We start from the raw sequence: 27,034 nt of genomic DNA on the forward strand, positions 1-27,034 counted from the left end.
CTCTTCTCTTCCCTTGATGCTCCCTGTAGCTTCCAAGAAAGCCCGTAAAGAGATAACTGAGAGAGTATCGTTGTGAGAGAGAAGAGCCCTCTTTAAACCATTTAAATATTATTTAATGGAAAATTATTTCATGTGGTCGGGATCATATTTCTACATATGCAGTTCACAGATATAAAGCATCTATCTTAAAGATAGATGCAAATAGTTAGTTCCAAATGTTTTTTTAGTAGAATTATTATCATTAATTTTAAAATTTATTTATTTTTTCATGCTCTCCATATTAGAGATTACATATCCTCAAAAATTAAGTCCGAAAATCCATCTCAAAAATAGATTTTTAAGAGGCGCCTCATTAGAAACCAAGTTCTCAATTAATTTCAATCTTGTTTGACCGTGTAGGAAATGGGGGTTTGAAGTGGCATAAGGATAGCTTAAAAAATTCAAATAAGTTTTTTTAGGTAACTTAAAAAGGGTATGTCGGTGGGGATTTGGGCCCTACTTTTCGATGAGAACAGAGAAAAAAGACAACAGAAAAAAAAATAAAAATAGCAGGGGATATTCTTCCTTCCTAGTATTCAATATCCTTCTTTGCTTACGTAGTTAATCAGCACTATTTGAGTGTCTAACCAATAGTTTCAATGCCAATACTTCATCTATTGGAATGACCAATTCACAATTCGGAAAAAACTTCAGCTTCACAAATTACTGTAAGTTACAATATTAAAATTGGATTCAACCAAATGCTAAGCTATATAAATAGATGGTCCTGCATCACAAACTTCCCAGGGCACAACCACTTTAAAAATAAAAATAAAAAAACAAAAACAAGTAAAAAGAATAAGAAGAATTTGAATATGTCAATAATCAGGCCCGCACAATTGCCATGTACTCTGATCTTGTGTCCTTCAATTTTAAGACTGCATCCCTCATGTCGATCCTCTCATTTGGTCGTTCCTTTGTGCATGACAAACCTATTTGCATAACTGATGACAAGCATTTAAACGTTGAACTTGAATACTGTAGTTTTGAGTTGCTACCATTGTTGTGGCTATCATTCTCCAACAAGAGATCCCCATGCACAACTTCTAGTATTCCATCCGAGTGTTCTTGATCCACCCATTTTGACAAGCTCAAACCATTAGAGAACATAGGATCAGTGGGCCTCTTCCTTGTAAAAATCTCAAATAATACCACCCCAAAGCTATAGACATCTCCACTGGTTGTTATATTGCTCCCCGTACCATATTCTAATGGTTGTTGAAACAAACTCAGTCAGTAACATATTCTCAGAAGAACAATACACCTATCGTGTTAAACACATAAGCAAAACTCTAACTCTCTAATTTTATTGCATATCATGTGCAACATACGGCCATTGTGACTGAGAGAGTTGTAGTAAAACGGTTTGGATGGAAATTGTATATTGTTTAATTGTTTGATTCGGGTTTTGTGAGTTAAAATATGTGTCATCCTTGTACTAAGGGTCTTTCAAGGGAAAGCAAGGGCTGATATCATTTCCAGATATGTGACAAGGAGAGTCCTAAATGAGATGGATGGTAATATGGAGAGATAAAGAGAGAGAGAGAAAGATTGATAAAATAAAAGAAAAGGAGCTAGTGGGTTAACTTGGTTATGGCATGCACCACCATTCAAAGCATAAGCCAGATTTCTTTCGAAGCTTCAACGCTTCGTAGTCATCCTATGAACGCAAGTGCACACATGATCATTGTCCATATAACTATTAACGATTACTTTGTTACATACTTTTTATTAACTTCTAAAATAACATGGTTGTGCATCTTTGTGAAATAGATTTTTAATCGGAAAAATTACGTACATATATGTTATAGTTTGTTTTATTACAAAATTATCAAATAATTTTCGTTATTACCTATCTGTCCGTTTTTTTTATGCCATAAAGAATTTTTTTTTTTTTAAGAAAGACAATTTTATTCTTTTTCGGTTGTTGGACAACCAAAATCAAATCAATTTTGATTTTGAAAAACCGAAAAATTAAAAATTTTAGAAATTCAAATTTTTTTTGAAAATTCAAAATTCAATTTTTTTTGAAAAACAGAAAATTCAAAATTTGGAAAACCAATTTATTCTCTCTCATAAGTTTATTCTCTCTCTATAGACTAATATTTTTTTTTTAAATTCAATTTATGAACAACCAAATTCTCTCTCTGTTTGTGCCATTCTTTCATCCATGCTTTACTCATCTTTTCCTTTTAAACTCTTCCATATATTTATCCATTCTCTCTCTATACCTTACATCTTTGTGCCATTCTTTCATCTCTGCTTTACCCATCTTTTCCTTTTAAACTCTTCCTTATGTTTATCCATTCTCTCTGTATACCTTACATTAGGTGGGCTTAAAGTTTAAACTCTTTCCTATGTTTATCCATTCTCTCTCTCTATACATTAGAGGGTTTAAACTCTTCCCTATGTTTATCCATTCTCTCTCCATTTCCAGTTCAAAAGATAAACATAAAAATGAGTTTAAATCCACCGTAATCTATAGAGAGAGAATGGATAAATATATGGAAGTGTTTAAACCCACCCAATGTAATGTATAGAGAGAGAATGGATAAATATAGGGAAGACTTTAAATGGAAAAGACCGGTAAAACGTGGGTGAAAGAAGGTATAGAGGGAGAATTTAGTTCTTCAAAACTTTCATTTAAAAAAATTTGATTAGTCGATAGAGAGAGAATACCTAGAGGGCCTATGCAAGAGGAAAAAATTTTTGGAGATTGAAGAATCGAAAATTTAAAATTTTCGGTTCTTCAACAACCGAAAATTTTGAATTTTTGGTTTTTCAAAAACTGTAATTGGCTTGATTTCGGTTGTTGAACAATCGAAAATTTATTGAATTCGGTTGTTCAATAACCGAAAAAGGGAAAATCCATAGAGTGAGAATATGCAGAGGACCTACTAGAGAGAAAAAAAATTTTACTTCTTGAAGAACAGAAATTGGCTTGATTTGGGTGGTTGAACAACCGACAATCCATTGAATTCGGCTGTTCAACAACCTAAAAAAGGTAGAATTGTCTTTTTCTTTAAATTTTCGTTATGACATGAAAAAAATGGACAAATAGGTAATTACATATACTACTCGGTAATTTTATAATAACGCAAACTATAACGGATATGTACGTAATTTTTCCTTTTTAATACTATGGTTTACTATGACTTTTATATGGCAATAACTTAGATGAAAATATGAAATTAGTTAATGTACTACTTACATATAAAATGCCAAATAATCAATGTGGGACACCAGTCATACCTGGAGCTATATACCCAATCGTCCCAATGGTGCTCGTTTGGCTAGCAATGTTTTGGTCCCCAATCAGCCTTGCGAGTCCAAAATCTCCAACATGTGCAGTCATGTCTTCATTTAGGAGGATGTTACTTGGTTTCAAATCGCGATGAATAATTGGTACTGAATAACTGTGATGGAGGTATTCCAAGGCCTGTGCTACATCTATCACAATGTCCAATCTTTGGAGAAGACTCAGTCGACAATGGGCTCCATCTTGAGGGTACAACCATCTCTCTAGATTGCCATTGGCCATAAATTGCAAAACTAGAGCTTTGAAGTCCAAATTGGAACATGCGGTAATAATCTTTACCAGGTTTCGGTGGCGTATATTTTGCATCACTCTGCATTCTGCATGAAAACTCTTTGTGGCACCTTCTCTTTGCAAATTCAGAACTTTGATTGCAGCCGGTGAACCATCTGATAGGAATCCTTTGTATACAGAACCAAAGCTACCAACTCCAAGCAAGTTTGACCGGTTGAAGTTATCGGTTGCCCGACGAAGCTCATAATAAGATATCCACCCTGGACCCTTCATTTGTGATACGCCATCACTTAAAACACTCAGCTCGTGCCTCCTAAAGAAAACAAGATAAACACATAATAGGCTAAAGACAAAGGCACATATGATCGCAAGAGGGATTTCAAATGCCAATGCTTTCATCCATGACCATGACCTTGACCTTGACCTTGGTGTTGTAGTATTGATCGGGCATGCCGACACTATTAGCTTTGGGGGTCCACATAGTCGTGGGTTGCCACTAAAAGAATCAGCTGTAATATTTGTAAAATACTCCTTTGCTTGGAATTGGCCCTTCTAACCCATTGAAAGAAAGGTTTAAGAAGAAAAGATTTCGAACTGAACACAATGATTCTGGGATCTCGCCAGACAATTTATTGGAAGAGATATCCACGTACTTCAAGTTAACTCCAGAAAAGTTAACTTGGGTCAACATAATTGAATGTCCCATCAATTGGGGCAAAAGACTCGAGAAGTAGTTTCGGGATAAATCTACCTCGAGCAATGCTTCGCTCCATATTCCAGTAGGTAGCTCCCCAGATAATTTGTTGTTGCCCAGGTTTAAGTCACAGATTTTGGTGAGGTTATTAATGGAAGGAGGCATTGAACCAGAAAGCATGTTATCGTTGAGGTACAAGTAGAGCAAACTCTGCAACTGACCAAACTCTGTGGGGATGGATCCTTCCAACTTGTTCCCGTACAATAGCAAATCTTCAATCTTATGCAATCTACTTATCTCTGATGGGAGCCTTCCACTAATGGAGTTGCCACTTAAATCCAAACCTGTTAAATTTTGGAGGTTCCCAATGCTCGCTGGAATGCTTCCCTTGATATGACAGCCATTAAGGGTAAAGGTTTTAAGATTGTTTGAGAGGTTTCCTATGGAGTCCGGCAAAAATCCTGCAAATAGATTATCGCCTAGTTGTAGATATTCCAAGAATGTGCAATTGGTTAAAGAATCAATGAAACTGAGGTTAGGACTTACAGGCCCGTTCTCTAAATGGTTGCTATTGAGTTTGAGTACTTTGAGGGCTGTTAGATGTCCAAGTGATGTGGGCACCGGTCCATTGAATTGGTTTTTCTGTAGCTCAAGTACAGTGAGCTTTGAAGCATTATATAAAGAAGATGGGATTTGCCCACTCAGTTGGTTGCTCCAAAGGTAAAGTTCTTCAAGATTAGGCAACATAGAACCCATGTTTGTAGGAAGCGAGCCAGAGAAATCATTCGAATAGAGGACTAAATATATCAAAGAGGACATATTGAATAGTGAAGAAGGAATAGGTCCAGTGAAGTTGTTAGCGTGGAAATTTAGGATGGTTATACCACTTAAAAGTCCAATCTCATCAGGTATGCTACCGTGTATAAGATTTTCATATAACCAGATTTCCTCCAAGGTAGAAATATTTCCGAGTGATGGGGGGATGGTACCTGTAAGAGAATTATGACAGAGATCAAAAAGCTTTAGCTCTCGTAGAAGACCCAATTCCATAGGGATGTTTCCATATAGAAGATTCGTAGCTAGTTGGATACCCTCCAAGGTAGAAAGATTTCCAAGTGAAGGGGGGATGGTGCCCGTAAGGGAATTACCTCCAAGATACAAACCCTTTATGTTTGGCAGAAGTCCCATCTCTTTAGGGATGCTTCCTTCCAATTGGTTTTGGGAAATGACAAGGGCTTGCAAGCGATACAAGTGGCCGATTTGCGGAGGTATGCTTCCATGGAAGCTGTTGTTTAGCAAGTTAAGAACCTGCAAAAATGATAGATTCCCTATGTGGGGGGTGAGCATGCCTTGCAATCCAGTGTTTGCTAAGTTCAAGTAGGTTACTCTATGCCTGCGTTTGTTGCAGAGACACCAGTCCAATTGCAGAAGTTCATGTTGTTGTTCCAGTCACCCAAGACATTATAGGGATCAAAGATAACATGGTCTTTGAAGGAGAGCAAAGCTTGTTGGTCGGTGAGGTTGTTGAGTAATGACAAGTGCGATACACACATAATAGGCAGAGTCATGAAGAAAGAAATGAAGATGAGCATAAAAAATGGCAGAAGGTGAGATAGCTCCATAGTTGCTGTGAAGATGGATGGGTGGGTAAGCTTAAATAAGCATTCCACTTTCTTCAAGATTTGGAGTTACCCAAAGAAACTGGAGTACCTGTAACCTTTTTCTGAGTTGGCAGTAGAAGACGAGTTGGAAAATTGAGCCCCGGCAATCCTTGACTTGGAATTGTCTTTCTCACCAGGTAGGTCAAGTGACACGATCCATGCGCATTGTGGTAGCCCATCCACCACTCATTTTGACAAAATGAGGGTGGATATGAATCGGCAAACTAATTAGACAATGGTCTCGAAAAGGAAACAATCCACCAATTGGAAAGTAAACAAGTCTATCCTAACATTTACTTCTGCGGGTCCATTCATGATATGGACACTTCAACTGGTATCGGCCGTGTTTTCCAAATCTATTGGTTTTCCAAAAATATTCAAGTTGTAAGCAAATGTTTTGTCAAGTTCCTTTTTCCTTAATATATATATGTGTGTTCTTTTATGAATAAAGTTTATATAAGGTTGCAGCTTTGTTTGGAGAAATAAGGTGCACCTCAAAAATCGGATCGAAAAGATCTTCTTAATTCTACTAGTATTTTGAGATCTGCTTTAGAATGTATGAGACTTTTTTCTATTGGTTTATCGCTAAGTTGAGGATGTTACCTTCGCAAGATCCTAAGGCATTCTGAGATATTAACATTTTTACAAATAAGTTTGTCTTTTTGGATAAATATATAAGTTTATATTTTGTAATATTATCTTCACTTTAGTCAATATAATTTGCTGAGAAACACATGTTTTTTGGTCTGAAATAACTAAAACAGCTGAAAAAACACAAAATAGTTGAATAATTAAATTCTATTATATATAAATCAAAATATATATCAAATAATAAAAAGTTCTCTTAGATTAAATATTATATTCTAGATAAAACTAATTATAATTTATAGACTCTAAATGTGCACTAGATAAAGGTTTTTACTCAAGGAAGCATATACACATAAATTAAAGCAGATAAATTTTTTTTTTTCCCAAATCTCTCAATATAGGACCCACATAAATTAATGCATTCACTGATTTATCTCCAAGTCTCTAAATTCAGGACCCACGTAAATTAATGCATATTTCTACTTGTCTTTGTCCCTAAAATGACTTCTCTTACGTTATCAAAAACATGATACAGCTTGATTTCTATTTGCCATATCTGTCAATATAGAACCCACATAAATTGCATATGCTGAATTTTCTCGAAGTCTCTAATTTCAGGACCCACGTAAATTAAAGCATATACCTACCTGTCTTTGTCCTTTACCTTCGAACTACCATCATCACAGAGTCTGGTTCCAAGTTTGCCATGAGTTGCCAAGCTTCATTTCTTATTTATAGAAAAGATATAAGAGATGGAATTTGGAAAAGAATCATTTGCATGTAGAAATAATATTAAAAGTTTTTTAAAAAAATGGGAAAAAGGGTGTGGTTTCTATAAGATTGCAATTTTAAACAATCTAATTAAGGCACACCTCTAAATTTTATCATAACATATAATTTTGATGTAAAAAATTCTTAAGATTATCTTAAAATCTATTTTCATCTCTAATTATAAAATTTTAAACTTCAAAAATAGTTAAAATCAAGTAGATCTATAAACATATGAAAATCTTGAAAATAGATGGTCTAGATTATGTGTTGCAAGAGCACTATTTTTGGGACTCATAATCTTTTTTTTTTCTATATTTAAACATCTCGATGTCGAGATGATCAATTAGAGGGTTTTTCAACATTAAAACAACCTTTTCTAATAGATTTTTTAGGTGCATCTTTAATTCTACATTTTAAGGTTGCAATCTTATATAAACTTTTTCCTTAAAAAAATGTTTCTATATTGATTTAGTAAAAAAATTAAATTTTTATGACTTCATTTTTATTTTTTCAGTTAGAGTTTTTAAACTACTATCGTCTTGGCAAGGCGATCAATCTGATATAATGGGTGGGTTACAAGTTGATTCAGTTGTCTTTGAACAATGCTTTGAAGTTCGTAAGAAATTAAAGTAAGTCTAATGATTTTCCAAAAACTTCGTTTTTTAGTAAATATTTAGTCTAAGGATAGCTTTCATATGGGTTTTTCATATGAGTAATCATCCTATGAGATCTTACCACACCTATGTGTGTAGGACTTCAAAGGAACGCCATTAAATATGGTACAGATCTTTAGAAAAGTTATGACATGGGTGTGGGACTTGATTTTTCTAGAGATCTGTGTCAAATTTAATGGTGATCTTTTGGAGTCCTACACACATGGATGTGTGGGAGGATTTCATAGGATCATTACTCTTTTCGTATTTATAATCTTACAAAAAAATCGAAAGTTGTAGGTAACTAGTTAGTTTTTTTAGGTGATTCAATGGAGAGAGGGCCTCTATCCTTGGTACGTAGCATTGCAAATTATCAAGTGCTAACCAATTAACCTTTTGCTCTTTTCCCGAGTAACTAGTTAGGTAAGTTTCATTAGTTGCATGTAGCTTTACATCACACCACCCATTCAATACTTGACTTTGAGTAGTTCTTTTGGGTATGCAGGTCAAGTGCAAGTATATCACATTATGGCAGTGCATCCACCAATTTTAGAGCAAGGATCACTATCAATCAATAAACTATTTAATGGTTAAGCATATGAGCAAGTACATAAAAAGAAAATAGACAACTCCTATTTTGGCTTTTATTTCAACGGCTTCATGGATAAAAATATCTAGAAAAAGATGGACGTTGAAATATTATTCTATAAACAAACAAAGATATAAGGATTTCTAGAATGAGAATATATATATATATATATATATATATATATATATATATATATATATATATATATATATATATATATATATATATATATATATATATATATATATATATACCCACAGGCTGATAGCTACAGTGTTAGCCAACGGCCCAGCTTCAATCTGGACTAATCTGACAGATACAACGTTATTTTGTATTTGAATTTTTAGTTTTTTTCTACAAATCAAAATCACTTGAAATTTTAGGTTTTCATTCTTCTCATCAAGGCAAACCTAAAAAACTATAACAAAAATAATTTGCAAAATATAAATTGATCAAAATACCCCTAAAAAATTTCGAGGGTATTTTGATCTATTTATATTTTACGAATTATTTTTTATTATATTATTCTCTTTTTGAAGAATACACATTCGAAGTTTCACTAGATTTGGATTTGTATAAAAATAAATAAAAATTGAAATATGAAATGAAGTTGTGACCATTGGATTGGATCCATATTCAATCTGAGCCTTTGACTGACACTATAGCGGTCAGCCCGTAGACTGATAAGATTCTTTCTCCCCTCTCTATATATATATATATATATATATATATATAGGTTAACGAGAGGATAGAAAGGGCGAGACGCCAAAATCCATTACAGTGGATTTATAAGCTAAGCTTCCTTTGTAGTCTCTAATTAGTCCTAGAAACATTTTTCTCTTCCTCTAAACAAAATTCAAATTTTATATTAATATTTAGTCAGGGATTGCTTTCAATCGGAAGTTACTATATACCGGTAGTTTTATCTATTAGGTAGTAACTGAAAAAAATAAATTTATGCAATTAAGTACAGTCTATGGGGTTGTTCTTGGAGATCTTTTGGATAACAAAATACATAGTAATAGCATCCGGTGAAAAGATTTTATTAGTCATAATCGCGACGGAGATGATCGTTTTTTTTCTTTTTTTTTGGGGTAATTCAGTGGAAAAAATAGACCCCTACCCATTTTTTCAAATAATTTAGAAATTAGTTTTTTTTTAAGGTGTTAAAAAAAAGTAATACATAGTAATAAAAAAAAAATTCTTTATATAGCTCTTTCTCAGTTTCTGTACTCTTGGGGACCCTCAAATTTGCTCAAGAGGTACATAACCAGTTTGTTTATGACCATGGCCGAAAACAAATCGACGCAGCATCTTAGAAGTCATTTGAAAATCTTTCATCTTGTGGTGCTATCTTATGATCCCACTTGGGTAGGTCTTTCAAAGTCCTTTGGGCTCTAATCTACCGATCCTTAGATTGTTAGCTCTTATATTTCTCATTTACCTTTCTAACTTCTTTTTAGGAAGTAGCTTCATAAACCTTAGTTTTTGCCTTCCATTTTCATGGTATCCCTTCTTTCTCTTTGACACTGATTGGATTGGTCATGAAGTTTATCATCGATGCAGCCCCCAAAGTAGCGGCTTATAACAGATGAGCTGGAGATGTTGCATTTGATTTGCTAGTGAATTCAGTGAGAACACAAGTTTGGTCAATGAATTTTACTGAGACAGATATATGTTCCTCTTCACTGAGTTTGGCTGAGACTAAGGAAGAAACTTTTGCCCCTCACAATGGGTGAATATCAGTTTATACATTGTAGGCTCTATATAACTCTCGTTTGCTATTCTGGTCAGTTGTGTTCTCAAGATCAAATCTTTCCTTATCAATCCGTTTTAGTGAGGCCATTTACTTTTGGTACAAAATAGTTTTTCAAACCCTTTTTTAAACTCTAAAACATCTTTTTTGAAAAGTTATACGATGAGATCATTTAACTTTAATACAAAATAATTAAAATTAATCTTGACCTGTAGATGTAAAAGTAGGTGACATCACTATTCTATTGACCAAACTCAAGGTTCAAATGAAATTTTCCCGAACTTTGTGACACATCCAAACTATCACATTTTATAATTATAAATAATCGTGACCTCTTTTTCACTAAAAGTAAATGGTCTCATTGTTACAATCCTTGATGAACAAGGATGATTCAAGGGTTAGGTCTAGCAAATCCGTTTGTAATGCCTTGCGACATGGGCCCGGGCCTAAAAATTACTCAACCAACGAATTTCGTGCTTCCATGTGATCAAAATGCCCATTTACTCCCTTGGGTAACCCTATACAGGAGTATTTCGTGACTCCAAATGATATAACCTCTTCAATCAAGGTTGCTACCTCCACTATTTATTCAATTTTAAGAAATCACAAATTTGAATTATGTAAAGGGTGAGCCTTCCATTGTTCATATACACATAAATTTGGATTGACACCTATCCTTTCTTGATTAGACAACTCGCAGTGAGCCAACAATGACACAGATTACTTGCACCACATGGGAGGCGACAAATATCCATGCGACCAACATCAAATCTTGATCAAACAGCCAATAGGGAGCCAAAAGTATCACACATTAAAATCATTGTCTAACAAGAATAGTTAATGCTAGCCTGAGATGTTGTTCTTAGCTTGCTGTTAGTTGTCCAAAAAAAAATCAAATAGATGTCAGTCCCAGCCCCAAGACAAAAATTATGTCTACAGGGACCCATAGAAAGGTTTCTCTACTATAAAACCTGCATCAAGATGTATGGATACATAAGGTAATGTTCAGGAACCACATCAGCATATGTGTATACGAAAGTGAAACATACTCCAAGTAAGCGAAATTGTTTGATCATGTGAAGCATATAAACAGAAGTGAACATACAACTTCTTACAAGAAACTGGATCACAGGTTTCAAGGACACATAAGCACTTCCTGACCCACAAAAACGCATCTGATGTAGAGACCTATGCAACATGACTGACGACACAGAAGTCAATATCTAAGATCCCCCATGTGTTAGTATCTGTAGTTCTCATCAAAGATTGATAAGCTGCTCCTATTGGGCTTTATTTCCATCTCAGCCTGCAAAAAGGAACACAAGGAAGAAAACACATTAATTATAGCAGTCAATGAGTAAGGTTTACTTTCACAAGAAGTAAATGCTTCTTAATTTTCTTTCTCCCCTCTTGCTCCTTGATCGAAGTTCAGAGAAGTCTTCACATATCATGATTCTTTCCTACTTTTTAGAAACAGCCCAATTCCAAACAAAATTGCACACAAAATACTTTTATTACATTTATCTCAAAAACCAGTAGTTGGAAGTAGTCTGAAAAGATATGGGACTTATGGCCTCACTGAGAAAATGGTCATTAATATAGCAGAATGGAGAACCAAGATTCATGTAGACGGAACCCAATTAATTGGAAAAAGGCTAAAACGATAATGGATGATATCTCAAAAACCAGAAACTACAAACATAATATTGTTTTTTATTACATGTGGTGCAGTTTCACAACGTGTTTTCATTTTCTAATTTCATTGATGTTTTACTTGCAGCGCAAAAGTAGTTACACTTTCTGTTTTATTGAAAGCTTAAAAAATATTAAAATTGTTGAGTCTTCTTCATAACCTTGCAAGACCATATATGTGAATTCATTCGACCATATATGTGAATTCCTTCAAGAAATATCATTTGGAATTCCATAGGGGAACAATAAGTGCTCATGAATTTTCTATATATGATCAAGAAACTAATATGGTAAATAGAAATAAGGTGTAACTGCAAGACCATGGGAGGAGGGGGTGCCATCTTCAGATTTCAAAGAAAAAGGATAAAACAACTGAAGTGCTCATGAATTTTCTATAAATGATCAAGAAACTAATATGGTAAATAGAAACAAGTGTAACAGCAAGACCATGGGAGGAGGGGGTGCCATTTTCAGATTTCAAAGAAAAAGGAAAAAACAAATGAGATATCTTTAAAGCACTATCTGTACATAAAGGATATCACATAGTCCATGATTGAATATCATTTTTCTAGATGTCTGCCTTTCACAATTTGCCAAATCACTATAATTTTCTTCATTTCCAACAAATCATTGATATCCTTCAATAGGCCCACTGATAAAACATCGTATTCTTCTGATAGTTATTTTTCTCACATATCCAAGTCCATACATGTATGTACAAGAGTACATCTCTCTATGCAAAAATTTAAGTCTTCATTTACTCTCTTTTTTCTTTTCTTTTTCCTTTTTTTTATTTCTTTTGAAAGTTAACTGTATTTCATTAAACTATTCATTTACTCATCCTCTTTCTTGCAAAGCAAGATTAACATTTTTCATACACAGCAAGCCAATACATTTTGATATGTATATGTCAATGTGCACACCCCTCTGTAAGTGTGCATATGTTACAGAAATATATGTTACAGAGACACATACACACAGAAAGAGAGAGGTGTGCGCATAGCATATGCATGCATATACCACACAATATGAACACATGATACATATAAGCATGTTTTTGGCCCTACCTTTCGAAGAAGCTTCTCAAAGGATTCAGGACCATTTTCAGCAAGATACTTCTCAAGAGCAAGTCGAGCGTCATCGGATATATTATTCAGAGCATTCTTCTTACCCGGAAAGAACCATATATTAACTTGACGGGGGTTTACAAAGCATGGCCTTATGTAGTGTTCATAGACATAAGCAGCTCCATTGAAGTATGGTAAGACCAACCAGCATATGGCTATCAGCTTTGCATAAGACCAGAAAGGAAACCTTACAAACAGAGAAGGAAACAAAGAGAGAACATAAGCATTTTGAAACAAGATCCCAAGTAAGTTGTAGATCATGAGAATTTTGGCATCAGTAATCAGTAAAAATTTCAATTCAACCTCTCTCCCTCACTTCTTGTCTCACACCCACACCCACACCCACACTGCCCAAGAGAAGACTGCAGAGCATGCCCTCCCCCATTTTTGGAGATCTTAGAAGCAAAAATTTTAGCCCCATAATTCAGCACACACATTCCCTTGGAACCTGCCAAAAAGCCCATTGGAAAAAAAAAAGAGTTCGGAAAAAAGTCCAGTGAAAGTGGCTTTCTTGAATTCAATGAGCACAGGCAAAATGAAATCTCTGTTCTTAATTTGTTCATCTGGTGATGATGGGCAACCCATAAGATTTAGGGTCAAGCAAATCCCCCATAGGGCCTTGATCCAACACCCTTGTTTCTTTTATTCTCACCTAGAAAACACATTTTCCAGAATTCTTCATAATGTTGTTGACCAAGCCCAAGAGAGTAAGTGTGCCAAATTCAGTCCAAAAATTGCCCCTAAAGGCCCCAAAGCAGTAGAGCTGAAACTGTAGTGATCGCCCTTGGGCAGACTATATACATACATACTACATGGTATGAATATAAAAAATTAAAATTTTAAAGAGGAAAATAATATTTTTCTTATGTATTGTTAATACTGTCCATTTTAGGTTTTGGTGGGGCGACCATTTTTCCAGATCCATCTTTAAGATGGATGTTTGATAAGTTAGGGGATGCTTGTGTGGAACTGCATCCCTCAATGCATGACACACACACACACACACACACACACACACACACACACACATATATATATATATATATATATAGCGAAAAGTTTATATAGCGTGACAGCCTCATACTATTAAAGGCGCACCTCAAAAACCATAACAAAAGGCTGTTCCGGTGTTTAAAAAACCCTCAAATTGATTATCTCAACCTCAAAATATATGGATATGGAAAGAAAAAAAAAAAGGTTTTCAGTCATGAAAATTGTACATCTTGTAGAGCATCAATTTTCAAAAATTTTAATTATTCATAGATCTGCTCAATCTGCATCATATTTGAATTTCATAATTAAGGGTGACAATAGAATTTTATGCCATTGTAAGGCTTTCCAGCATGGAAACGGCATCTTTCGACATGGTTTTGACTAAACGTTATGATAACATTAAAAAGATGACCAAAACAACTAATTTAGTTGCTCCAGTCATGTGTTTAAAGTCATCAAAACAGTTTGACTTGAACTAGTAAGATTCAGTACATGATATATAATTTGAAGTAGAGAACAACAGCAAACCATTCAACAAAATGCAAAACACTTTTCGAAAAATTCATAGATTGTTTGACTAATCCTGGTGAGATGAGATATATCATCATCATCGTTAAAGCCTTTTCCCCAAGTAATTGGGGTCGGCTACACAAATCATATTTCGCCATTCTGCTCTATTAAAGGCCATGCATCAATGAGGCAGATGAGATATTTGCGTCATCTATATAAAACAGTGTTACAAGACTCTGCCAGGTCCACAAGGCCTCAGCTGAGTTATTTAGCCTCGCCCTTGGGTGAGGTACAGTAGCTCCAAGTGAAAAACAATTGGGGAATGTTGTGTAAATTTGTGTACACAGTCTGGATGTGTTTCACAAATATTAGTGAGCATTTTTTGCCATAATCCCTAGTTTCATACATTCCATATTTTATGGATTCTTTAAAAATGTCCCTAACTATATATCAATTTTTTTTTATCTTTTCCCATACTTTTTTATGCTTATTTGGACTTTTAGGGTTGCCCTTGGTTTTATTTTACTTTTACTACATTTATTTTATTTTTCAATTTTTTATTGTTATTATTAATTTTCATTTGTAACCTTAAGTCCATCAAGCAACTTGTCTTGGCCAAGAGCGAGTTCCTAAACCTTGACATAAAATTGAGGGGGTCTCTATGTAACTGGAATGAACCTCCTTAATGTTAAAATCTCTTGGTACTACATTGCTTCAAAGACCAATAATTTCTAATAATTTAAATGATATGCCATTGCATTATGTTGAAGAATACACACCACATTCACTGATTCATGAAGAAACAGAAGGGCAAACATAACTCAGAAAGAAAAGAAAAAGTGAATTATTTTAGGTGGGTACTTGGAGAGATTACCAGGCAATGGCCTTATAGAAAGTCATTTCAAAGAGAGTGATCATAGAGTACAGAACCCAATAGGTCAGCCATTGTTGATCATCCACACGAGATGGACTCTCAATTGCCTTAACAGATGCATACCTGCAACGGGAGCCAACTCAAGTTCTCATTTCTTCACCTAACTTTGATAATTAGTTCGAGAGAGAGAGAGAGAGAGAGAGACCTGGGCTATTTCGGGGTCATAGGATTGCCCCTCAATGAACTTGGTAAAGAGTGACAATGCATGCAAAAAACGGCCAGAAGGAAAATGCATGCACAAAAAACCCATCTAGGGAAGAGAGAGAGAGAGAGAGAGAGAAAGAGAGAGAGAGAGAGAAAGAGAGAGAGAGAGAGAGAGAGAAAGAGAGAGAGAGAGAGAGAGAGAAAGAGAGAGAGAGAGAGAGAGAGAGAGAGAAAGAGAACCCCAGCACTGATCTGTTAAGCTTACAACAAAGTTCAGAACAAAATATGCAGAAAAATCTTAGCTTGAAAAACAACCAAAAAAAAAATCTCAGCTTTAACAAGATAGAGAGAGAGAGCACCCAAGCACGAATCTGATAAAATTACAAACCCAGTTCACAGAAAAAACACAGAAAATTTGCAGATTTCTAATTTCAATGAGCAGGAAAAGGAACCACTTACAGTGGATACACTAAAGTGACAATAGGCCTGAAAACAAAACATTCCAAACCATAAAACAGTAAGAAAAATCGCACAAATAAGCTCTAAAAATTACTAATTTTACTCAATATCACAGTTCATATAAAGTTCATTAAACAGAAATTAAATCTGAGAAAAAACCCAAAATTTTCACACACTTAATTTCAAGAAAGTTTGACAATGTACCCTGCAAGAACATCAATATTTTGAGCCACCACCTTCAAAAAAGCTCCAAGTCCCATTATTAAATCGCCGAAAACAGTGCAAATGCTTATTTGCCTGAGAAGAAATACAGGGCTTCAGAGAGCAGGTAAAGAAAAGTAATTCTCACAGCAAAAGCATGAAATCCAAGGAGCAGAAGAGGCTTCAGGGTCGTGAGAAAAAATTACCAGAACTAGCCCCGGCTTATTTACCAATTTTCGTAAGTGTACTTCGAGAATAGTACCAGTTTCTAGAAGTGACCTTCGAGTTTGGTTTGGGATCGCATATATGGTACCCCTGCGGGATCATGCTATACGCCAAATCTCTCTGGTAAATGAACTATTTTGAGGGGGCTGTAATTTCATTCAACGGTTATATCATAGTATAATGCAACTACACTTTTAGAAAACCACATTTGTGGTATTTGTAAGACTCAAAATTTTACATACACTCTTTTTATCTCTATAATCAATTTCAAAAAAATGAAAGTTAGATTTGATATGGTCAAAATGAGTCCCCACCAACAACAAATCTAGACCATTCATTTAGTGAATTTCAAGATCTTAGCCTTTACAAACTCAAAATCATTTTTTTCTTTTTTCACATTGTTCATCTAATGATAATATAGTCATCTAAAAAACTTGAAGAAAAAAAAAAGTCTTTCTAGGGCCTATATCTATGCATCTCACCAAAATAGACAGCCTATGTTAATTGGGCGAAACAAAAACTTTCTGGGTTGTATTTTCAATTTTTTCTTTTTTTGATTGTTCAATAGAATGAAAAGAGTGTATATTTCAAATTTTTGATAAAAAAAATGATCCTAACATGGTTTTTTAAGGTTGTTGCATCATATTACTATACAACCGTTGCATGAAATCACTACCCATATGAAGGGGTTGTTAGACTTTAAATTTTATCGATTCACTCTGTAGCAGTTTTCGACTACTCAGTCTGAGTTCTAAGTACTCAGGCTTGGCCCCCTTGGCGTGCTTGAGCTTCCCCGAGTGGGGTGTCCCACTTGGGAATATTAAAAAAATCATAAAAGATTTGTGATATGTTTATCTATTATTTTGACAATGATTAGAACGTGTTTCGGCCATAAATATTATATTTTTCATTCTTTTTAGATTATTTCTAAATTACCTCCGGTCACAAAATTTATTTTTTCAAACTCCATTTTTCTCTAATTTTTTATCACATTTAGATGAGTTTTAATTAATTTTACTATAAAACTATTTTTATTTTTTTAGATATTTTTATATTTTTTATTTGTATTATTTTTTGTTGCTATAGTACTCAGTCCTACTAAGGCCGAGTACTAAGCTCGAGCATGGACTTAGTACTTGGCTCGAGTTGTGGTTTCGAACACTGCTCAATAGTTACTAAGTAAATACTTTGAAAAAATATTTGGTCTTAGATAAATTTAGGATTATATTTTACTATTGAAAAATTGAACCGTCTCAGTTCAATATTTGGTCAATATCTTTTAAGTTACATCTAAATTCTTACAAAAAAAAAAAAAAAAAACATTTTTTTTCTTTAAGGTTAACCTATAGGTTGAAGAGGTTATACTCCTAAAATTTGGGATTCTAAAATACAATAGGATTTTACGTGAGGGAGTGAAGAAACAAATTAGCCACTAAAAGAGCTTTTGTCTTTGGTTTTTAATTTTCCAAAAATATGGTATAGTTTTCTAAGTTTTGTTTTTATTTTTCTTAGTATCTACCGTTTCAAAAGTTTGATTAAACATTGTGTTTGAAATGAGTAAATTTCAATATTTTTTGTTGAGAAAGTTTTGGTGTTGCCTAAGGTGAACCACTAATGTGATGACTATGTAAGCATGCTTTTTCTCATCCAAACCATCTAAAATAATACGACTTTGTCGGAGCGTGCATTGGAATTGATAATAAATTAGAAAGATGCACGCGAAAAGAGGCAAGCAAACAATTAACTCTAAAGTTACTCCTTCAAAATCAACGATTCCTTTAGTAAAAAAGACTTTTAGCGACAAAAGATAAGAATACTTCCATGCAAAATACACTTTAGATTTTATTATTATTATTATTATAATAAGCATATCACATAAATTTTTTTAAAAAATGATATTATTAATTAGAAAAGATATGAAGACTTATATTCTTCCTGAAAATCGAACCCGTAATAAAACAAAATGACTTATTAAAATACGTAAAATTGATTTCAATTAGCTAAAATAGAACTTCGAAGATGAAGATAAAGTCTTCCCTTTTCATTTGATAATTATATGAAAAACCATGCCTGCTAAGATATTTGGAGGTCGGATTAGATTCCTAAGAAACCAGGGGTACTCTTGTCCTCAGTAAAATTAAAGGGTAATTTGGTAATTTGTCTTCTCACTTTAATCCTCTCTTTATCAACTTTAGGTCAACAAACCGCGTTAGTCCAGCACAAAAGGAAAAAGAAATAAATATCTGTCGTTATTTTAATATGAACGGAAAAAAGAGGAAAAGCATATTCAATTTTCCTAATAAATTGTAAAAAACTAAAAAGTAACCATAATGAACTTCACAATCCACAGGCATTGTTCTTGATAATTGGATTCCTTTTAACATTCCTTGCAACCTGTGTTTATGTCTCTTTAGCTGATCCAACATTCCAAATTGTGGCGATTTCTTCTCAATGTTTTTTCTCCAAATCATCGTTATTGTTTTAGACCAGATGGATCGTTCAGATCCCGATACAAATTAAAAAAACATAACCGGAAACAGGCTTACCAGCCCAAATTGAGCCTTGGCTTACCAACCCCAAAAACAGATCGGATGGGATTTTTCCCAAGGTGTAGTTAATTCTCCACCGTTGGGATTTGAGTCTTAATCCCCAAGGTTCCTTGCTGAAATAGAGATTGCATATTATGTCTCTCAACACGTATCATCGTACTCAGTATCCTGGTTCCCATCTAATATTTCCAAGTTAGGATTCTACGCCTCATCAATTAGGAAATGTGGAATGGAAAACAGAGAATAAAACTCCATGTACTGTATATCCAGCAGTAGCATATTGGACCGCCATATTGTATTTTTAACTCCTTTAGGCAAAATAGCCACTTTGGAAGATTTTCGGATCTCAAACTTTGATATCCACTTTACAACAACTCTTAAACGGATTTTTTCTCAAAAAAAAACAAAAAAGGATTTTGAGTTCCAAAACACTTGGATTTGGCCATCGAACAATTGAAAATCACACACGCACACACACATATAGTTATAGTTTGGGCGTGGTTTGTGTAAGGCGGAGGCTCTAAACAATCAAAGTAACTTGCAGCTTCAAATAGCATCAAAAGATGTTGCAATACTGGTAAATCGTTGTGATGGCCTCAAATTTTAGTTTCATCTCTAATTATAAAATTTTAAAGCTTCAAAATAGTGTAGATCAAGTAGATCCATAAACACTTGTAAATCGTGAAAATTCACAATCCAAATAATACATTACAAGATGCACTATGTCCAAGACTTAAATCCATTTTGATGATCAATTTGAAGAATTTTTAGCATTGAAACAAATGATGAATTTTTGAGGTGCACCTTAATTTGATTGTTTGGGGCCTCACCCTTATATAAATTTTTTCCGATATAAAATGGTATTTTAGTCCGTTTAAGCACATATAAAATGTTATGATTTTGATCTATTTTGAAGTTGGTAGTTGGTTGGCCACTAGATTGAGGGGATTATATCCCAAACCTTTGGCATCCTAAACTTTTACCTTACGGAGTGAATGCGCATATGCTCCTGCAGGAGCATATATTCTTTTGGCACAAAGCAGGGTAGAAACCATGCATTCTCATTCAGATACAGGGGGACCTTTCAAACATCTTTTGCTTGATTGGTGGTCAATGCAATAATCCATTAGCCATATAAAGCATTTCATGAACGAGACAGGAGAATAGCTTTTCTTAGGGCAGGTTAAAAGATAAAGGGTTCATGCACAAAGAGCACTAGAACAGCGAATTTACCGTAGGAAATAACTCACCACCCCAGCCATCCATCAGATGTCAACTGCAGATGGCTGGGATGCACCCTTCCTCGCCAGTGGGGACATCTTCTGGATGGGCTAATGTGTTCTTTCCTACAGTAAATTGACAGCACTCATTGAACACTTCCCAACCTGACATTGCCCATTATTAGTGTTTATAATTAATCATGTCACCATAGCGATGATAAGGAAGGCATCTCCAAAAGCAATCAGCATCTGGAACACTCATTTATATTATAGCAGTGTATGCTATATCGTAGACCATGGGACATCAACCATCCATTATTCATGATGGATGGCACAGATTAACAGGTTGCAAGACGAACAGTTAATCTCCCTGTCAACTTGACCACCCACCCACCAACCTACCACATAGCATTGAAAAGTTTGTAAAACTGATTTGCAGTAGCTTTACAACAAGGAATAATAGCAATTTCTTACTAAAAAAAATTGATCTGCTCTGGTATGCAGCCTGGAGTTAAAACTATCATGAAGGCAAACTGGCTTCAATCAAAGAAAATAACTGAGAATGTAAGCTCTTAGCCTCTTACTCTTCATGAGGCATGCACCACTTTGATCTATTTTGGTCCTCCATTTTCAACGACCCACCAATCCGATCCTATCTTTTCGAATTGCCTGAGAGAGATTCAGCTCAAAAAGCTCACAACGAATCGGCATCTCCATTTCGTAAAATGGGTTTTTAAGAACATAATCAGTGTAAAGCTCATAGATGTGTTTGAGGAGAGCTTCCATGTGCTGTATACCAGGCTCACAGACTACAAAGAACTTGGTCCCTGCAAAGGAAACCCTCTCAAATTACCAACAGCTGAAAGAAAACCAAATACATCAACATCCGAATCAACCCTTTACTTGTAATTAATGATTTTAACTTAAATCTAATCATTGCTTGAAACTCTCTCTCTCTCTCACACACACACACAGTTACACAGCAACAAACCTATCAATGCCCTTCACAACAAAACACACAAGGGGTGTCCTGCCAAAAGTGTTACTGAGGCACGTCACATGTCAATATGTGTTCACATTTCCACACATGCCAACTCTTGCAGACACCTTAATATATTAAAAATAATAAAATACTATGATGGGGTTCCAAGTTGGGATTTGAACTCTAGCCATTTTGGCTTGGAAGAACCTCTACCACTTCATCATCCACTTCATGTGACACACAATATATATATATATATATATATATATATATATATATATATATATATATAGGGAAAAGATCATGTCAACCCACGGGCTGATAGCTATAGTGTCAACCAATAGCTCAGATTGAATCTGGGCCAATCTGATGTCACGACTTCATTTTGTGTTTGAATTTTCATGTTTTTTCTACAAATCCAAATCACTTGAAATTTATAGCGTGTCTATTCTTCAAAAAAAGAAGAATCTAATAAAAATATAAAAACAGTAATTTGTAAAATATAAATTGACCAAAATACCCCCAAAATGTCTCGGGACATTTCGAGGGTATTTAGGTTAATTTATATTTTACGAATTATTATTTTATATTTTTATTAGGTGCATCTTGATGAAAAGAATGAACTCTTAAAATTTCAAGTGATTTGGATTTGTAGAAAAAAAAAAAAATTCAAAGACGAAATGATATTGTAACCGCCAAATCAGCCCACATTGAATCTGGGACATTGGCTGACACTGTAGCAGTCAGCCCGTGGGCTGATAGAATCCACTCCCATATATATATATATATATATATATATATATATATGGGCTGACATACAGATACTCCTCAACATCACTCATGTCGGTGTCCATATAACACTGCCTTGCCCAATGCCTAATTGTAGTATCAACATATATTGTTCCAAGTTCCAACCATAGATATCAGGAAACAAATTTTAACACATGCATCCATAACGCACCAGACCAGTTTCAGCTCATCCATATATATTAGCGTACTATAAAGGAGAAGAACAAATATCTCTCATAATGTAGCAGAACATATTCATAAGACTTTACCTCTCTCACTATTAGAAACTCAAAATACTACAGAGAATTCTCTCTTTATTAATTGATTAATCAATAATATACAAGACCCCATATAAATATACGGCCAGTAACAATTAAAGATAAATACCAACGGTTATGGATAATTACTAACTAATCTTATCATAATCAAGAAACACCTAATTAAGAGATATATGCCCATACAGATACATATCCGTATCGATATGTATTCATAATGATGTATATCAATACTAACAAGATATCCATATGCTAACACTCCCCCTCAAACTCAAGATGCTTTTTCACAAAGCAGCTGGAGTTTGAACAATAAGTTGCATAATTAAATGGTCACGTGCATGGCGAGACCAATAGAAGCAATGGTCTCTTGCTTGAACAAGATGCACAAAATGGCACTAGGAAGAACCAACTCGGTGTGGATCCGAGACAGATTCAGCAACTCGCAGTCCGGGACAGATTCAACAACTCGCAGTCCAAGACACAGGCCAGAACAAAGACAAAGGTTGTTTTGCAGAGAGTCGAAACAGACTCGGCAGAGAGTCGAAACAGACTCGGCAGAGAGTCGAAACAGACTTGGTAGAGTTGAAACATGACTCGAAGGCCTTCGGCAGTGCTTCCTTGGTCTATGAGTTTCTCTCACTAAACTGAGAGTATTGATTGATTCAACCATGGACGAAGAGGAGAGCTAAAGTTTTTTGATGAAGATGAGAGCTGAAGTTTTTGTGCTTTAGAATCGAAGGGATCGATAGAAGAAGCTTTGTTGTACCGCAAGTTTTGAGTATGACTTTGTTGGGGTAAACAAAGAGGCTTGACTTTGAGAGGACATAGGAGTAGGGGAATTCATTAGAGAGAGAGTCGACAATTGTACACCATGTAGAGTCAAGGATCTCTTCGATTTGTGCACGAGATAGGGTGCGAAGGCCAAGACCTTTGGGGTCAACAAAGACCGAGGGCTTCGAGAATATGATTTCAAGCAGCTTCTCAAACTCCTCAAAGCCAATGGGGGAATCAAAGACCTTTCTTATGCAAATCGCATTCAAAGTGCAAGGGAATAGAATGCATATTGAACAGAAACAAAGGTTTTGTATATAGATGGTGCAAGCTCTCTTGTGCCCCTTTGGGAAGGAGGGGATTAGATTACTAATGTGGCGTTGGACCAAACAAGGGCGACAGCAGGCAATGCAATTCGATGCAAAACGGTGACAAGAGTAAGCAATGCAAGTCAATGCAAAACAATGATGAGACCAGGTGGCCTTTTGAAAACATAGTCTCATAAAATTTCCCGACCTCAGATCTGAGGTTGGCGACCTTAGATCTGAGGTCAGCGAGCCCAAATCTTAGGTTGAAGAGTTTATAGCTCTGATACCATATTAGAAACGCAAAATACTGCAGAGAACTCTCTCTTTATTAATTGATTAATCAAGAATATACAATACCTTGTATAAATATATGGCCAATAACAATTATAGATAAATGCCAACGGTTATGGATAATTACTAACTAATCTTATCATAAGAGACACCTAATTAAGAGATATATACCCATACAGATACATATCCGCATTGATATGTATTCATAATGATGTATATCAATACTAACAAGATATCCATAGGCTAACACTCACATCGTGATTTACAAGTTAAACAGTTTCTTTTTCCTTTCCATAGGCTCAATAGTTGCTCTGAGAAATTAAAATTATGACTATCTAATACTCAATGATCACACCTTTCAGACCACAGTTGGAGGCACACCACAAGATATCAAGATGCAGGGCCCCTCTTTAACAGCCCCTTTATGTTGCCAATTTGGTGAGGGAATTCCTAGAATAGTTGCCTCTTCTAAAGAAATGAACACACAATGCTGATGAACTCTCTCCCTAGACTAACATATTGGCCATCTAATGTCCATTTGTCTGAAAAACGTCATGAGAAACATTGAGAACGTGTTATATGTTAGTAGCATTGAAATTGGAGTATTGGATTATCTCATTCAGTTGACCCATTCAGTTGACCAGCTAAAGATGCCACGTCAGAGGTCTGGATTGGGATTTCAAGTGAGAATTAAGTACCTTCATCAAAACATTCCAATGGAAATGGTTAAGCCGTGTCTAAAATTTCAGACACGTGTTGTTCCATGGTTGTCAATATGTGCTAAAAACCACATACATCTCAAAGTTATATAGCATCAAAATAAAAGGCTAAGCTATCAAAACCTGGAATTACAGACTTTGCTAGCGGTGCAGGTCACAAACGTTCCTAAGGGAATCCGTCTGAGATGGTTAATCATTAACTGACTTCTTATCATTTCACTTCATGTGGGGAATCCTAAAAAGCAACAATGGGATTTGGGGGTAAAGATCATAATACAATGTCAAACTTTTGATTTCGAGGTGGCACCACCCAATTTAACTTCAACTTCATTGATATAGCCATTCGCTCATTGCCTTTGTTAGACCTATCCTGAAACTATCAGGAAGAGGCTTGAAAAACTTCATAAGAGACAATGTTAGGTGCAGAGGAATCCAAGAAATAGAATCCATCTCATGCAACTGAACGAATGTCACACACTGAAGACGCATGGGACCTGGGGAACTAAAGAGATTTAGAGGAGTACAGGGTGGAGAATGTATTATGTCTAGTATAGATTGTGTAAATCCATGTGTAGGAGTTTGTGCATTCCCCCGAAGGCCCAGTTGAATGGAACATGGAGAAAGGAGACAACAATTACAGTGGCAGCCTTGTCATGGCTGTGGCAAATAAAATTTTCATAGCTGATTAATTAAGAAATAAGGACTTCTATGTGTGCCTTTCAAACCTTTGTGTGTGCTTTGCTCTTAAGTTAAATGTTCATCACTTATTAAAGAAAGAAAATCATGCTTAGCACACCAACCACAACCCTTATGGTACATATTTTGACATGCAAGAATAGCTTAAAACATAAGAGAATACAAACAGAAAGCCTAGCCTGCCATTTTCTAGAATAAGCCTTGCCTGTAAGTGACTGAAAGCAATGGAGGTCAAATGTATCCGCCTCAAGTAGTTCAATTCCTGTACAACCAATAGTAGGAGATAACTGTTGTGAAATCGCATGCATAGAGTGCCATAAGCTCGCTAAACGCAAGCTATCATTTGTGTCCATGCGCCCTGCTGATCCATAATCCTGAAGACAAAAGAAATTGGCAACCATCAAAACTGTGGAATAAGAAGGATGAGCAGCTCATAAAGTCATTAGATGATATTTGCTAGTGGCCATCAACACGATTTGGCATGTAGCAAAGAATGATCAATGGTTTGTACTTACAGTGACACCCACATGTAAGCCATATAACCATTTAGCTTAAAAAAACAGACATTACAAAAACGAAATGCATATTGCCTACCTATATTGGAAAGAGAGCTACCTTATAAAATATAAGTCCGCCAGATTTGTTTATTATGAAGAGACTATAGATAGCAGCCATCTTCTTTACCCAAATCACTGTAACATGAGCCTCAAAGTCATATGAATTGGACGCAGAAAGTAACAACTGTCCAATTAGAGGTGGCATGGTTTATTTCATAGCATTAAGCGCCGTTTTGTAGTCATTGTTGTTTGAATTGAGTGCATAAAGGGATGGATCCAAAAGACCCAAGCTCATCCTTTCCTTTCCAAACACAAGGGATTGATTCAAAAACAAATAAATTTTAAAATTCCCTTCCTTCCTAAACACAATGTTATGCTATAGAAACAAGATTTCGAATGGCAGGTTGTTGAATAAGGTACAACCTGAAACTAATTGAAAAGAAAACCATTAGAGGAAAGTAAATTAATATGCATGCATGTACTTATACGAGAAAATAACAAAGAAATACAATGGGTCAGAAGATCAGTGTTCAAAAACTCAAACTTAGTTGCCGGTGATTTTTTGCATTGTTTGTGTGAAGATTCAATGAGAAAACCATGCTTATAACGAGAATTGAACCCTACTCATCACCTAAGTCATACCTACATGCTACCACATCCGAAGACAGAATATATTTGTCAAATTAACACTAAATTGTATACTAAAATTTATATACAAGTAAAAACTAGGGCACAGAATCAATTTTACTGATAAAAGTCAACAATAAGTAGATTGCAGTTTGCAACTTTCATCACCAAAAACAGAAAAGAGTGATTTAATAAAGAATATTAGCACAATGTAACCCCCCAACAAAATCATAGACACAAAATCATAGAACCAGGAAGACGAAAAATTAACCATTTGATATATGGAAAACAACATCATACATCGCAACTTCTTTTACACAATCATGGAATTCAAAGATCCATAAACTCCACTGGATCGAAGAAACAGAGAGAGAGATTGACCTAAATTTTGCAGAGAAAGTGATAAACTACAGGAAAGAGCAATAAAAATCACAGGACAATGAAAAAAAAAAACCAATTAGCAAAATTACACTTACAGTTCAAACCAGATGTGCCCCAAATCACTCAAATCATACTTTCTTTTCACTGTGATATCAGCTGCTTAAAAGACATGATTTAAGCTCAAATGAAAACACCGCTTTCAAGACTGGATCCGTACCGTCCATCTTCCATAGACGGCTCAGAGGAAGTATGCGTTTAGGAATATCATAAAAAGGGTCAAAAT

At 35.0% G+C, this 27,034-nt stretch overlaps 3 protein-coding genes and 1 pseudogene across 9 annotated transcripts; all 4 read right to left on the minus strand.

The window, feature by feature from the left end:
* Positions 1 to 676: 676 nt before the first annotated feature.
* LOC18422321 (receptor kinase-like protein Xa21) lies at positions 677 to 5,912 on the minus strand. The gene is made up of 2 exons (XM_020667022.2): positions 3,292 to 5,912; positions 677 to 1,247 (listed from the first exon to the last, which is right to left on the minus strand). Exons 1-2 carry the CDS (start codon positions 3,986 to 3,988, stop codon positions 865 to 867), a joined length of 1,080 nt encoding a protein of 359 aa, XP_020522681.2. The 5' UTR covers positions 3,989 to 5,912; the 3' UTR covers positions 677 to 864.
* On the minus strand, positions 4,095 to 5,905 carry LOC148782637 (uncharacterized; annotated as a pseudogene).
* Positions 5,913 to 11,231: 5,319 nt separating the features above from the next.
* On the minus strand, positions 11,232 to 16,511 carry HVA22A (HVA22 homolog A). Its single transcript, XM_006827126.4, has 5 exons — positions 16,365 to 16,511; positions 16,161 to 16,187; positions 15,498 to 15,620; positions 13,061 to 13,307; positions 11,232 to 11,607 (listed from the first exon to the last, which is right to left on the minus strand). Exons 1-5 carry the CDS (start codon positions 16,418 to 16,420, stop codon positions 11,542 to 11,544), a joined length of 519 nt encoding a protein of 172 aa, XP_006827189.1. The 5' UTR covers positions 16,421 to 16,511; the 3' UTR covers positions 11,232 to 11,541.
* Positions 16,512 to 20,586: 4,075 nt separating this feature from the next.
* LOC18422324 (SNARE-like superfamily protein) lies at positions 20,587 to 26,893 on the minus strand. 7 transcript variants are annotated; one of them, XM_006827127.4, is made up of 4 exons: positions 26,847 to 26,893; positions 25,802 to 25,878; positions 25,392 to 25,560; positions 20,587 to 21,182 (listed from the first exon to the last, which is right to left on the minus strand). In XM_006827127.4, the coding sequence occupies exons 2-4, from the start codon at positions 25,859 to 25,861 to the stop codon at positions 20,986 to 20,988; spliced, it is 426 nt and encodes a 141-aa protein (XP_006827190.1). In that variant the 5' UTR covers positions 25,862 to 25,878; positions 26,847 to 26,893; the 3' UTR covers positions 20,587 to 20,985. The 7 variants fall into 7 exon arrangements, with proteins under 7 accessions (XP_006827190.1, XP_088722168.1, XP_088722164.1 ...); XM_088866042.1 differs by having other exon boundaries at positions 20,587 to 21,214; XM_088866038.1 differs by having other exon boundaries at positions 25,802 to 26,044.
* Between the last annotated feature and the right edge of the window lie 141 nt (positions 26,894 to 27,034).

This window comes from Amborella trichopoda, chromosome 4 (genome assembly GCF_054954075.1).
Source record: "Amborella trichopoda isolate Santa Cruz 75 chromosome 4, AtrichopodaSantaCruz75HAP2 v2.0, whole genome shotgun sequence".
Classification (NCBI taxonomy): domain Eukaryota; kingdom Viridiplantae; phylum Streptophyta; class Magnoliopsida; order Amborellales; family Amborellaceae; genus Amborella; species Amborella trichopoda.

Bases quoted from the DNA above. Each gene is read 5' to 3' on its own strand.
- LOC18422321 (XM_020667022.2), bottom strand. From the start codon at position 3,988: ATGAAAGCATTGGCATTTGAAATCCCTCTTGCGATCATATGTGCCTTT. The intron at 1,248-3,291 runs GTATGACTGGTG...AACAACCATTAG, and splicing joins GATTGGGTATATAGCTCCAG to AATATGGTACGGGGAGCAAT.
- HVA22A (XM_006827126.4), bottom strand. From the start codon at position 16,420: ATGGGACTTGGAGCTTTTTTGAAGGTGGTGGCTCAAAATATTGATGTT. The intron at 16,188-16,364 runs GTACATTGTCAA...TTTTGTTTTCAG, and splicing joins AATATTGATGTTCTTGCAGG to GCCTATTGTCACTTTAGTGT. The intron at 15,621-16,160 runs GTAAGTGGTTCC...CTCCCGTTGCAG, and splicing joins GTCACTTTAGTGTATCCACT to GTATGCATCTGTTAAGGCAA.
- LOC18422324 (XM_088866038.1), bottom strand. From the start codon at position 25,948: ATGCCACCTCTAATTGGACAGTTGTTACTTTCTGCGTCCAATTCATAT. The intron at 25,561-25,801 runs GTAGCTCTCTTT...TTTTGTCTTCAG, and splicing joins GCGGACTTATATTTTATAAG to GATTATGGATCAGCAGGGCG. The intron at 21,183-25,391 runs GCAAGGCTTATT...TTTCCTTTGCAG, and splicing joins TTGCTTTCAGTCACTTACAG to GGACCAAGTTCTTTGTAGTC.